The sequence below is a fragment of the Strigops habroptila genome, chromosome 12, assembly GCF_004027225.2.
Source record: "Strigops habroptila isolate Jane chromosome 12, bStrHab1.2.pri, whole genome shotgun sequence".
Classification (NCBI taxonomy): Eukaryota; Metazoa; Chordata; class Aves; order Psittaciformes; family Psittacidae; genus Strigops; species Strigops habroptila.
The window spans coordinates 23,378,803-23,393,934 of NC_044288.2; the positions used below are offsets into that span (position 1 = coordinate 23,378,803).

General features: G+C 37.5%; 1 protein-coding gene across 4 annotated transcripts in view; it reads right to left on the bottom strand.

The window, feature by feature from the left end:
* RANBP17 (RAN binding protein 17) overlaps positions 1-15,132 on the bottom strand; it is a 161,564-nt gene that overhangs the window by 27,154 nt on the left and 119,278 nt on the right. For all 4 annotated transcript variants that reach the window (XR_003994191.1, XM_030504719.1, XM_030504720.1 and 1 more), the window contains exons 22-24: positions 13,143-13,225; positions 3,565-3,779; positions 2,255-2,393 (exon numbers count right to left, since the gene is read on the bottom strand). Coding sequence is in view for 3 of the 4 variants with exons in the window: in XM_030504719.1 (XP_030360579.1) it covers positions 2,255-2,393; positions 3,565-3,779; positions 13,143-13,225 (437 nt within the window). In the remaining variant the exon portion in view is untranslated. The remainder of the gene's footprint in view (positions 1-2,254; positions 2,394-3,564; positions 3,780-13,142; positions 13,226-15,132) is intronic.

Sequence of the window (15,132 nt, forward strand, 5' to 3'; positions counted from 1 at the left end):
ACAATTTCCCCTCAGATGGCTTATAGCCCTGAGCCCTACTATTCCGAGATGTTCTGGTGGCACTGATATAATTCAGTGAAAAAGGCAACACTTGGATCTACTTACCCATTTTCCAAGGGCAGAAGGATGGATGTGACCAAGTAACACATAGGAAATAAATCTGTATTTCACTGTCTGACAATTGGTAATGTCCCAAATACCAAAATTTTAAAAGGGATAAAACATTTAGAAGAATGACTCTTAAGGAAACACGGTGACAGGTAAATAACTATTGCGATGACTAAAAAGAAATCAATTAACATTAAGAGCTATCAACTGACCAAAGAGTAGTTCATCTGGACACATCATTACAAAAGTATGGAAAATGATTCAGTTCCCTACAAAAAGAAAACTTCTGGAACACAAATGAGGAACTTAACGGCTGACATCAGTATCTTGATACATGCAGCTTTTGATGGACTGCATCAAGGCTTCAATGAAGTCAGGTGAAGTTGAAAATTCCTACACACTTTGGTTTAGTCACGCATGTTTGTATTTATTTTAGGTACTTTAAGCACAGTAAGTTGAACTGAAGGGGAGCATTGGCTAAGCAAATCTATGGTTTATGAAACGTGAAAAAAGGCAAGGTAAAATTTTTGTTGGTACTTTTCTCAGCAGAATATCAGGAATTTCTCAGAATAAAAGTTTTCTAAGAAAACATCTATATTCCTAGAAATTAATAGTTCTTCATGATTAAACTCCCAGATACCAAAACCGCAAAAGTTTAAAGCTAAAATTGGAAATACATACTTTTCTTACTCTTCCTCCCTACGTTGAGTGAGAGATCAACACTTTTTGAGAGAGGAAAACAAACGTAACACATGAAAGCTGAAGCTTATATAGCTTTTACATGAATTCAACCTGGGTTTCAATGAGATGGTTAAAGTAAATTCTATATGCTAGTGAATTCTCAAAATTAATATAACTAATAACTCAAGTGGAAGATACGCGACATGGAGTGATAACAGAACATGAGCAGGGCTTGCTAAACTGGTAGCTGTCAGCTGACCTAAGGTTCAGTAAAACGTCCCACTTGCAAAGCACCAAGGGGCAGACAGACTCCCTGCAGCACCACTGGTGCAGGTGACAGCCCTCAGACTATCCGGGAGAAGACTGATTTCAGCATTTTATAGCACAATGAGTTGAATACTTCTTTACTACTGTTGCTTAGCTATTCACTACCCATCTTCTCCCCAAGAGCAGCTCCCCTCTTGCAGCAAAAACTGCTGAATGTGTTCAACACAGCAAATGCTCTGAGTCTCGGTGCATTCATGCATTCCTATGGGGCTTGACTGACACTTGGTGGTAATGAGAAACACCAGCTATTATAGAGTAACATCTATACACACTAACATTATCCCTTCTCGGGTTTTTTTCCTTAATAACCACCCCAATCAATAAATATGACTGGAAGGTTTTGAACAGCTTCTCAGTCAAAAATTACATAAATGCACGGTATTCCTAGGTGGTCAGAATGTAACTGCATGATTTATTTTTTTCTCCGCCCAAATGCTAAGTCTCCTTCTCCATATTCCAAATGACTTTAGGCTACTAACCCTGTCCACCCCTGCCCAAGCCCCAAATGTTTGGACCGTCATCCAGTTCAAAACCAAATTAAATCATGACAGAGAATGAAACCAACTGCAATCAGACTGCTGGATTTTTATCGTTACTCCACTGTTGCACTGATTCTCCTCTAAAGTATATTAAAGTCCCTTCCAACCCAAACCATTCTATGATTCTATATTCAGGAATTACTAAATAACTAGTTTCTTTTTTCCATGGAAACCTTTCAATTTCTCAAATCATATCACAGCCGTGCAAAACAAGCATTATTTATACAACAGCTGCATTGATCAAATAAAACCAAAACCCCCCAGATTCCTGTACACATATTAATACATTTTTACTTCTGAACAAAAACTGCATACATTTTTAGTACAATCCTAGTGGAGGCCCATTAATAATTGTAACAATTCTGGCTTGTAAGAAAAGACTATTAAAAATACTCTCTGTAAAAACCTACATGTTAGATGTTTAAAAGAAGTTGGGTCCATTAACCAAAATAGTCACATTCTTAAAATGGTCAAAAGCCAGCATCTTCCACTGTCACTTCACATTATTTTTTAGAAATACAAATTAGTGTGCTGCTTTGAAAATCCCAGATAGCTAAGTACTTGAATTCTTTCTTTAGGTGAGTGTAAGTAATTCTTACCTAATGCAGTCAGTCCTTCAGATATTGAGGTAAGAATATAGATTAGGATGCGAGGTTCTAAGCTGGTAATGAAACTCATATGATCTTGGGTCAGGCACTCCAAAAGTGGGTAGTAAGACTGGCTTAATTTTCGATATTGCTGAAAAAAAGAGTACACATTCATAGAAAGCATAGATATTACCATTGACTAATATTAACATTAAAAGATGACAAATGATCTTATTGTTTTTATGATGTGACAATTTCTAATTTGCCATTAAATGAGAATAAAGACAAGATATTCTCTTGTCTTCAGTAGATTTCTGCTTTTCAAATTTACCATATGATATAAACTTGCTATTAGTTTATAATAAGCTGAGAATAATACAATAATCGTACCATGCTTTGACATTCTACACAGCTATCAGTCTAGAAAAAGCAGTATAGCGTTCTGGCCAGGGTGTCAGTCTGACAGGATTACAGCCCGTATCCTACCTGCTGCAGGAAATCTTACTAGAATTTATCACAGATTCCCCCCAAACATCTCAGAGATGGACTTTTTTTTTGTGCTTAAGTGAGGTCCTGTAGCAGGCTCTGCACAGGCAAAGGCACTTGGTTGGACCCACTGGCCCAATTAGCATCTTACTCTTAAGGACTCTGAGGGCGTTTATTGTTGTGTGGTTAGGAATGTGCAAATACACACACTTTACTATACAACCAATACACCGATTTTAATGGAGAGCAACTTTTCAGTTCCAAAAACTTTCTTTCCGTGGCAAGCATAAATCTGGGTATAACCCATCTTGAACTATCCAAAATTTGTTCCTTTCAGCCAGAAAATGACAGTTCTCAACTAAAGCGTCATGAAGAATATATCACAGATAAAACTTAGGCTGATATTGTGCAAAATCTGTTGTCTTCCCACAGAGAAGTGGGAACATGGTGTACTTTCATTTTAAAGTTTTACATATTATGGGGAATAAATACAGTGACAGTTTACAGATTGAAACTAATTGCAGAGTGGCTGGATACGTGAGGATGTTTTACAGTGCATACAGGCAACCTAAATGGGTTTGCAAATATAAAAAGGAAAAAAAATTGCATTTCTCTCTTTTATGACCAGCCTAGTGACAATTCTGGAAAAGCTCCCATTTCACACGGCAGTTCAGTCATACCTATATTTTAGATATTGCTATATAAATACAAGTAAATGAACTGAAAACTACATTTGAGCTGTTCTAGATCCCTCTGTCTCATTATAACAATACAAAGCCTGTGGTGGTATTATTTCATATTTCACGTAAAGACTCCCAAGATGAGTAATTGCTTACTAGCAAGTCACTGTGGGATACTGAAAGCAGCATTTTGACAAAGGCCTGAAGTACACTGTCAAAGTGGTTGTCCCCGTACAACTTGAAGACGCCAAAGCTGACATAATTTCCACATAAGGCAGATTTGAGTGCAGAGTAACAGATGGAAATGCCCTTGAGTTTCAACGGATAAACCTGATCTTTTGACAAAGTCCCAAGAGAGAGGATCTGATTACCTGTTTTCATAAAAAGAAAGAAAGAAAGAAACTTATATAAGCAGCAGCAAATCTAAAATATTGTGATGGCACTATCTAAACTCTTTTTTTTTTTTCTTTATTTTCATTACTATTTAGAAGAAAAATTGTTTCTGCATTCGATGTGAAAGACCTGTTAAGTAAGCATGACTAGAGCTTAAAAGCCACTAAGGAATTAGTATGCAAAATTTAAAATATAAGCTACGCAATTCCCGTCATTGATGTACAGCCAGACCATGACTGAGTCTATCAGCATGAATTCCTTAATCTGAACAGAGTTGCAACACATGGTTTTATAGCTTCTCATGCTGCAGCAAAGCCTGGTTTTGATCCATTACCATGACAGTCTCTTGGGATGGTTGCTGATGTATACACACACTAAATACATCCCTTGGAAAACTAATATGTCCATTACAAAAGCCTCTATTTTATCAGGCGCAGATGGGAATGACTTTTTAATTAAAAACTCCATGTTTATAATGTAAAAATAACAGCTAATGGTAAATATTTGCTGTTGCTATTAACAAGCAATAGTGACTTTTGGATCCACTGTGCAGCAGTGCAGTGGATCACGCTGCAACTCTCTGTTCAAATCTAATTATTCACAAGGCCTCATTACCAAGTTTTCTAAGTATCTTGTAATAATTTAATGCTCATCTTCACAGCACCCCACAGTTAGTTTGTCTTCAAGACAGGGTATTTTTGAACAAAAACCAAGTGCCAGGTCTTCAATTATAATACTCATTATATTAATAATGAGGTTAATACTCATCATTCTTGGCAATTTTGACACAAAACTATATATTTCAAAAAGTATTCCTACAGTTAAAGTCACTGTAGTCTACAGATCAGATGCTTGGCTTGACTGCTTTCAGCGCCTAACATAGTTGTCGTGGCTCAAGGAGCAACAAGCGAACTAGACATTAACTATTTACAGTTCCAAACACTGCTGGTTGAGAGTGGTATGTAGGACAACACGGTTTTGCTTTTATAAAAGGCAACTAAAAAATGCCCCTAAAAACTTGCCCGAGATGACACAGATCTCATAGACTGTGTAGAATTGTTTAATATATACCAAGGCCTAATAGTGACTCTGTCTACACAGCTCTCCTTCCTGCCCCACACAAATTCCCACCTGCAAATCATATACCCACCTTATTTTAATTCCTTCTCTCACTGCTACTGATTACTGACAATGAGGAATTTACAACATGTAATTCGAAAAATGAGGGGGAAAGTCTTGTTTCTAAACACCCAACACATTAAAGTATCACCCATTTGGTATCATTTGATGCAAAGAGGGAAAGGCCTAGGTTGTTGTTTAAAACATTAATGTTGTTCACCACTTCTAGCAAGTACAAGGCAATTTATCCATCAGGTTGTAAAGGAAAAGTTGATTTACAATTGACTAGGAGTACAATCAGAGATTGCTTGTAAGAAGTAACTGGGGTCTGTAAGAAGCCGTAATGGCATCACTGGAATTACGGAAATGAGGAGAAGAATCAAATAGCTAGGAAAGATGGTCACTTACCATCAAAGTGAAGCCCTCTTAATGAAAAAAGAATGAAAATACAAAATGGTTTTGATACTGTAAATGGTCATGTAAGAGCCTCTATCACCCTGAATGCTGTAATCAGGAACACAGTGTAACTGCAGAAAAAGGTACAATTCCAGTGACTGCTACTGCATGGAAATTAATTCCAAATGCTGTTAAATCTCCCTTATACTAAAAGTGACTGGTATTCAAAAGATTCTCTTTGAAAACCAAAACATAGCAGAAGAAGAAGAAGGTCTTCTAGTGTACTTGGACACTAATTTATTGCAATGCTTAGCATTACTGAGAAATTACATTTACATAATATGAAAGATAAAATCCATTTAGCTTCATATAGTGCCCCATTTAAGATATCCCACCCAGGTCATCTCAATGAGCATTAATTTTTTTGTCAAGACCTAGTCTAGTTATTACTCAGAAGATCAGTGGATTTCAAATCCTGCCTGTGAGAAGCAGTGGGAAGATGCATGCTATTTTTGAAAGCCATTATGCAAACAGTGTGCAATTCTTAGGGCAAAAAACAAGACTGGAAGGTAAGTGTGCTGTAAACTAAACTAACTTTATCTGGTCTTTCCCTATTGAACTCTCTGCTGCAAATCTCTAATAACCCAAATATATATCTGGCTTCAGAAATAAGCAAAGACAAGGTTCTGGATCCAAGAAAGTAACAGCCTTGAGTTTACAGCTGAGCTGTCCAAGAATGACATTGGACAGTCCTAGCTCCTTGAAGTACTTGGTTTAACACACAACAACAGACGGAAAGAGCTCAGTAGTTGTCAACAAGCAATTATGTACTTAATATGGAAATTAACTGGAAGCTGGTGGAAAAAACAGATGACGAAGAAAGAAGTTGCAAAACTCTAGGAATTCCTTAGCCTGGGAACATGAATTCTAGGAGGTACCACTAAGTACTGATCTTCCATCATTTTTATTACTTCATAAAGACCACCCTATAATTAAAACTTTAAATCCATTGATCAGCATAAAGCATTCAACAGAGGAAGGCACAACCCCTGCTCCCTCACACTGCCTCACCTTGGGCAGGCATGGCAGAATAATTCAGTTCCTATCCCTCCTAATGAAAACACAGAAGAATTTGGGTCTTGCACAATATTAAAAGCTGCTTTTTGCAAGTTGACAAAGCCCACAGAGAACTGGTCTGTGTTCGTGGACTCATTCTAGAAGGGCCTAAGAGTGGGAACAGCTGATTTCAAATTAGTAGCAGAGGTGAAAGACCACACGGTGCCTGTTACCAATGCCCCAAGCCATCAGCCTATGATTCAAAGGATGTGGTGCTAGAATGAAGACTGGTGTTTTCGCATTAGTTATTGAAAAAAATATGAAGTACAGTGCTATGCCTGACTAGATGAAAAAAGAATGATCTTCTTGTAACATTTAGCAGGAGCTTCAGGGGAATATTTTTACACACCATGGATACTACTGAACATAAACTAATTTACTGAGGTACTTGGAATCAGGTCAAGAACAACTCCTCAGCTACTGAGGGTATGCTTACATTTATAATCCCTGTAGTGGAGGACCAAAATACAATTTTAAAAACTCCTATTGTTAAAAGAAACAATATAAAGAAATTAAATCAACATAAGAGTGACCTTTGACATGCTGAATTTAAAAAATTGTGTTTGAAATTCATAGCTCCTGTCAAAATGAAAACTATGTAGAGACTAATCAGTGAAGTTGCAGTGCTACTGCTGAGTCAAAAATCAAATGAAAAAATACACTGATGTTCAAAATTCTCAATGATTTCCTCTAATACAGCTTTTTGCCCTGTTGTAAGTGACAACAATGTCACTTACAAAAACTCTCTGAGCCTCAGAGGTGGTACAAAATTCTGACAGGAATAACTAAAGGATTTTAAACTATATTGAGTGAAGCTGCTAGATAGGAAACAAGGGCTTGAATACGGCTGGTAACTGAAGCATTTCATTACCCAAAGACTCCTTGGTACATAAACAAAGAAGCTGGAAAGAAAAAGTGTGTGTATGCAGAGGGGAAGCATGAAGCCAGCAACCCCCCAAACTGGGATGCTCTGACCGAAGATAACATCACCAAGCCTCAGAATCCCACTGGCAATATGCACCAGAGCTCTTTGCACAGCTCATTCACTCTCTCCTCCCAGATGTGGGAGCATGTCAGGACAGGCAGCTTCCCTTTCAGTTCTCCTCCTTAATTGCTTTTACAGTAGGAGCTATAATACAAAAATGATTTCCTTATGGCTGAGCTTCATTTAAGCAGGGCTTGTTCTAGATTTCAGTCCAATAAGCATTATGTATAATAATACAACTAAATCATGTTTTAACATGTGTGAATTAGATGACGATAAAAAAAGACTTTGGCGAGATTAAACAAAGGTTATGAAAATTTACCACATTTGTAGAGAAAAAGTATTTTTTGCCTTTTCCCCTTTCCTATTTTTATTATTCACCACTGCCCCATAAAGATAGTGTTACAAGTATGCTTTCCAGGCACTCAGATTACTGGGGCAGTATAAAGAAGTGGCCATATACAGAAAACGAAGAGGAAAATGTGAACCATAAAGATGAGAGCGAGCTTCAAAACCTGATTTTTTAAAGCTTCCACAAGAACAAAACATGCATAAAACCTCTCGAATCAGCACAAGCAGCATGCACAGCGCCAAGATAAATTTGCCGAAAGAAACTGGTTATGAAATCTAAGTTGGTAATGAAGAACAATATATTCTGGAACCACTATCACAAAAGAGAGAAGACCAATGGCAACCAGGATCAGCCAGCACTCCACTTTTAAGCTAAGCTGCTGATTAGAAATACCTGTTGTACAGCATGAATCAGTTTAACCAAAACTCTGAAGAACTGTTATCGTAGGAAGCTGCTGGCACTGAATGGATTATCACACTAAGTTTTGAAATACATGTTCTGGAAGCAATTTAAAGCTCATTAGAAATAATTGTGTCTGGCTACTGGAAAATGTGGTAAAATTTAATCCACATCCAAATGCTACCTGGGCTGTGAGAACAGGAAATTGTTTTGTGCTACTGTGGCTAACCTCATCGCTGACCTTGAGCAGTAACTGCTACAACAGCTGAAAGCTGAAGCAAAATTAAAAACTTACATCAAAGTATATCATGACAGAATGTGGATAAATAAAAACAGCATATTGAAAATATTATTTTTATGTCAGTTTCCTATAATGAAAGGGAAGAGGTTTACTAAAACGTAAAGAAACCACAAAACAAAAATAGATGGTCCCAACATGCACTGAAACATCATTCCTATACAACTGGGAGTTCAAAAACTCATAGTAAGGAGACTCGTACATAGAGAATTAAAAGTGAAATATATTGGGGATGAAGAATGGTAGACTAGACTATCCCAACTCCTTTCGCTTCTCTCCTCTCTGTTGTTTATTTTAATTCACTATCACTCAGTCAGACTGGCTCTAGCCATAATGGACAACACACAACACCCCTTGCCAAGCAGCTGCAGAGTCCTAATGAGGATAATTGGCTAAGTGCATCCTACACCAGGCTTGACATCTTTTGAACATATAGCATTTGTAAAGACATCTTAGAATTGTCTTCAGCACTGTATCAGCATCAGTGCTGATCATCAGCACAGTGAGAAATGAACAAGAGAGGACACACTAGTACAACCCTAATTGCGAAGCGGGATCTGTGAAGCAGAATTAAACACTTGCTGAGGTGCTAATTTTCAAAACTACAAAGAATTCATATTTTATTCACTGACAGCTGAGGATGTTTATCATAGCTTAAAAATCAGCATTTTGGATTTTTTTCTACTCTGCACTCAAACACATGAAATTACTACATGCCAGTCTAGAGGAGAAAAAGTATATGCTTCAGTCTAGAATTAAAGATATTTCAGCATCCACACTCAAAAGTGTTAAAATACATTCACACACCAGAAACACAGTTCTGTCCTTTTCTTCCCACTTCTGCTTTTAGCCCAAGCACAGATTTTACAGTACATATAGATAGTAAATGGAGGTACCATAAACAGACATCACAAACTTCAGCAAAATTGAAGATGGAAAGAAAGCAACATGCTGGGTCGGTTTGCTTCAAAGTTATTTCCATGTAAACAACAGTAAGGGGTATATCCAAAACAAACCCACATATAACTTCTAGATGATTTTCATCACCTGAAAAAAGACGGATCTGCGAAGTATCTGTATGTTATTCAAAAGTGCCTTGATCGGTGTAGTCCAGACTTTGCTAAAATCAACATTATGTCAGTAATTACCAGTGCACTGTGCTCTGAGGTTGGTGTGAAGAATCACCTGATGCCACCTTTCTTCAGTTACTAATTCCTTGTCAGGAATTAGCTGACAGGACAGAGACATATTTCAGATCACATTTATGTACTTACAGGTTTAATAGCAAGAAGACTCCCAGAGGACCTAAGTAATAACTGGAAATTTTCATGTTGAATTTGGTGCAGGTAAAATTTCTGAAAATAATACTTGTACTGGCATCTCCTCCACAGCATCACATGTGAGAGAGAAGGAAAAATCCTGTTCTAAACCAAAATTAAATGTCACTTACCAATGGAAGCACAATACAATTAAGCCATATTTTCATTTATTATTTGTATGCTCTATTCTTCTAAGAAAGACTAGGCTACACTGTCTGCAGGAGAGGGATCAAGCCTTTCCCTGGAGACCCACTGAGCTACAGGAAGGAAACCCACACTGTCAAAGGCACGGCAAGGAGGAGGTGGGAGGTAACAGGCAGAGTTGGAAGCCTGGTGTTCAGACAGGGATTGGCAAGGGAAGCAAACAAAGCCAGGTCTCCAGGGGGTGGAAAGAACTTCTCTAGGATGAGAGAAGGCTGGGCAGAGTTTATGGCAAGCCACTTGGTCAATGGATTAACTGAACCCGAGACTGAAATGACAGATCTTCCCACAAGGACAGTGTGATGAAAGAAATGAATGTTTGCTTCTATTCCCTCCGCCTCCGTCTCATGTCAACACTTTGTGTTTCTCTCAGTTTAAGAAGGCAATTACTATAGTACAGATTTCAATCAAATCTATCTTGAGTTTCGAGTGTCTTTTTGATCAGCTTTGAGGAACTCACTATAAGCTGCAGGCATATACAAGAGGTTGGGCTGACTTGGTAAGATTAATGATCATAGAGTGGCTGTTGACATTTGCTGTGTATCTTCTATTTTTTCTCTAATGTTTCAGCCATAAAATCTCCACTATTTTCAGAATTTTAAGACACTTGCAGTAATGGTACAGCAGAAAATTTGAAAGCTGAGCCAAAGGATTAGAAGTATTCATGTACGTATTCATTAATTGAATCACAGAATTTTTCAGAATGTGGGGCTAGAAATATTGCTCAAGAACACCACAGGGAAATTCGTAATCATCACTTGGTTTACTTGTTTATTTTTCCCCAGATGTCTGCAAAGATTATATATACTTAAAAGACAAATATACTTCTAAAAAGTCATAGAGTATTATGGATTAAAGTTTTCTTTAGAAGCACAATTATTAAGTTTTAACGTTATCAAGAAGGCATTTGAAATTAATGCAAAATCCCATAATATCACTATTTTTATAGGAATGTGTACGCTCAAAAAAACCCATACATAATTAAAGTAATGAATCCTTACAACATGTTTCCAGAAGAGTTATATCTTTCTGTACACTGGAATGGAAATCTCAGAAACTAGTAATTGGCAATAAAAGCTAAAAATATTAGCAGCAATTATTGAAAGCTGATGAATTGTGGTATCTTGAAATACTTACAGTGGACAGTAAAACCTTCCCAGACTCCAAGCCAGTGACCACTTCAGAAATGGCTTTAGCAGTTTGAAGTAGCCCCGATGTAGGAAAAGAAAACCTACACAGTTCCTCTAAATGTCACAGCTAAGTAGTGGAAGTATCCCTGATGGGACCCTTTCAGACACTGATAATATGAATGTGTTTTAAAAGCAAAATGGGAAAAAAAAAAAGGGCATTCATATCTTGAGTGCAGGCTTTCTCCCACATCTACAGCGTTCCTCCACTTCTAGTCAATATGTGATTTTAGATTTTTCTTTCGGAGGACATTAAGAAGAGTTCTCCTCTTAAACATGTGTTGAATAAAATGTCACCCTCCCACAGGAAAGGAGTTATTAAAAACAGAAAAGACAGAAAGCTGCTATGGTCATTTAACTTCTTTCCACAGCACACATCTCCAGACAGATGCCACACATCGCTAAGTATCTTTCACATAAGGTAACAATGAGGCAGCAGGTATTTAGACACAGGCTTCAACAGCTCTATGGTTCCACTGCTTAGTTTCAAATCTCAGACCTGCACCATTCTGAAATTTCTTTTTATGTTGTATAATTAAATTCTAGCATGAGACAGAAAATCTTGTCTGGTCCTTATGCGCAAGAGCTACTAATACTTTAGAGCTGAGAATCTGATGAACTTCACGTACACAGCATAAAGGCTTCAACTGAAAGCAAAAGGTTTCTTTACAAAGTTGGGGTTTTTTTAGGCATGAATAAGGAACGAAACAGGTTGAAACCAACTAGTGTGGTTTACTCAGCAAGGTTTAGAAACTTGATGCCAACAACTGAGAGGAAGAGATGTCCAATCATAAGGCGTATTTTTGTAGTTCAAGGCCAGGTTGGACAGGGCTTTAAGCAACCTGGTCTAGTGGAAGGTGTCCCTGCCTGTGGCAGAGGTGGAATTAGATGAGCATTAAGGTCCCTTCCAGCCCAAACCAGCATGGGATTCTGTGATTCTATGAAAGGCTAACAGAAATTGAGTATTAAAATCTAAAGGTTTACCTTTTATCATTTCATACATGGAAACCTTTTTCTTTATTTTGCTTAATCGTTCTAACAATTTTACTTAAGAACATAGTTGAAAAAATGTGCTAGATTACTACATGGTGTATTTGAAAAAGAAACAGAAAAATGATTTTGCAAGGGCTCAGAGTTACTTGGGTGTAATTTCTTCTGTCATAAGTAAATGCTGTATGTATATATTGTTTCCACACCCCACAGATCCAATGTAAAATTAAATTTGAAGTTTTTTATACAGACAGCCAATGCAACACACAGTTTCCACACCCAAAAAGCAACCTGAATGCAGTAAAAGCAAATCTGATGCACCAATTTTCTTTCTTTTCAAGAAATAGGACATTTATGACTCTTCCTGTTTACAAAAACTACAAATGAGGTTGCTCTTCAAAAACTTGGCAATGTTGTTTTCAAAATATTTAGAAAGCAAAATTGTAAGTAACAAAGTTAGTTGGAGTGTAAGATAAGCTGCTTGTGTCAAAGACCTGTTGAAGCTGCATGCATGAGTGGGAACAGTAAAATGGAGCAACTTACTATAAACACCTTTAACAGTGCACTAGGGTAAAGATGTTATGGTCCTATTACGTTTTGGAACTGCCGGAAGATAATTTGAATACATAAAACCAGCCCACACCTATCAATTGTAGCCTAGATCAAACACCTCACTTGCATCTTTGCTGAAATACATCTACAGTTGCTAGAAGACTGGCATTCAAGTTAAAAAGTGATACAAGGAACAATGCTACATGAACGAACCCTGGTCTATGAAGGCAAATAAGCTCCAAAGGTGTGCCACTTTAGGTGTGAAGCTCTGCACTTCACAAAGGGCTGGTACTGGCTTGCAGCACATCACAGCCCTGCTACGTGTTCCACAAATCCATCGGTGCTCAGCAATACGAACTAAAAGGATGTTTGTGTCATGAGCCAGGCAAAGACTTTCACTGCAGAGGAAGTGTTAATGAGTACCTACCATACGTACAAATCATTTTACTAGCTTCTCTGAAGAGAAGAATTCCGTTTGGAGATGATACATCAAAATTTAAACGTTGTGATCTAAAAAATAACAGCAAAAATATTCAGATGGTCATCAAAGCAGAAAACTGCAATGGATTCGTTCCTAAACGAAGAACATTCACTAATTACAACATACAATTATTTGATAAACTAATTCTAGCTTTCAGTCCAATGATAAGCACTCACCATACATTGACAATGAAACAATCCTATGGCAAAAGACAAACCAATTTGAACCAGAAAAGGTGACACCACATACACAGCTGTCAGAGACTGATGAACATCTTGTGCCCATGTACAGTGCAGAAAAATGCTACTAAGGTTCATAATCCAAGCAGTTAGGGTAATTTTTACCTGGCTTCTGCATCTGTGCAGCTTTTAAACATAAACTAATCCACACTGGTTATTCTGCTACATAAAATCTATGGCAATCCCATACCAGTTCTTCAAGTGTAAATCGTAACAGATGCTTTTTGTGAACATTCAGACCTGAGGAAGATCACACCATGTTGTCTTCCCTGATGTACCCATACTATTTACGCCAACAAGAACTGTTTTGTTCCCAATCAGGAAATATAGCAGAGTCCTTGCTAAAGTCCCTGTTGCATCTTTCCAGTTTCTCTTTGTGATAAAGAAGCCTAATTTGTAGTTCAGGCCTAAAAGTTAACTTCAAATATAGGTGTTCAGCTTCTAAGTAACTTCAGCAAAACTTACCCTTAGTGTTTATCTGAGCCGAAAGAGTAAGGTATCATCATTGAGTGATGCAAACCAGAGCATCCCTGGCTCAGTATTCACTCCTATCTGTTAGTCATCCATGTCAGACCAAATATGGAGCCCCTGGGTCACCCCTTTCACAGAGACAGCAGTATCTATCTATATTCGCTGCAAGTCCAGTATTTTGTTGTCAGAGTCTCTGTTTGCAAGGTCCTTTGCTGCAAACTCTGGAGTAAATCTGGACGTTTATAAACACACCTTGTATAAAACATTCTTGTATTCCATCTGCACAAAATGATAACAGCTGGCAGAGGTGAAAAAACCCCAAACCAGCACATCCTCTCAGTATCAGAGTGACATAATGCACAATCTGATACTCTGTAACATATTTTTACCATGTCAAAGTATATTGTATAATGTATTCTAACCTGTAAAAGCTAAAGCAGTGCACAAGTTGTGAACAAACACCATCCCAGATGATGTTTTCTAAAGGGAACAAGGCAGATTTTCTGAATAGCAATAAGTAGAAGGATAACATGAATATGGAAAGTAGCTTGAAGAGCAATATTTTGCATAAGATTTATTGTTCCAGTTCCTCTTTGCTTTTGTTTACTGTTATTAGAGTTCTGTGTTTATGCCTTAACAAACTCCTCCTTGTAATCAGCTGCAGCACGATTCGAGTGATGCCATCCTGCTTGTGCATGGCATCAAGAATAAAAAGAGGTTAAACTTTTCCAGCAATTTATTATGCTACTACCAGGATAAAAGACACAATCAGCCAACACAAACCAAAGAGGGAGTCACAGCAAGCAAGTCAACACAAACAAGAAAGAGGGAATTCTGCCAGAAGGCTTGTGTAGCCATTCAGGGATGACATGCCCATCACACACACTGGTGTCTGACTGGGAGCCAGCTCTGAACTTCAAGGCACCAATTTCGTGTCACTGGATTAAACAAAATATTTTTTCAAATTTCAAATATTTCAACTTCTTTTCCCTGTAAGTTTAATTTGCAAGGCAAAATGAGAAATTATGAGAACACATACTTCATTGCTGAAAACTCTAATTACTTTGGTTGCAAAGATACCCAGCACGAGATTTTAACTATCAATTTTTCACTTAAAAATGTTTTTTTTCCTTTGGGCAGTACACTACATCTTTCCAAGTGTAATGATAATTTCCCAAAATAAGTTGTTCTGCTGTGGTAAACCAGAAATTTCATTCTAACTATTG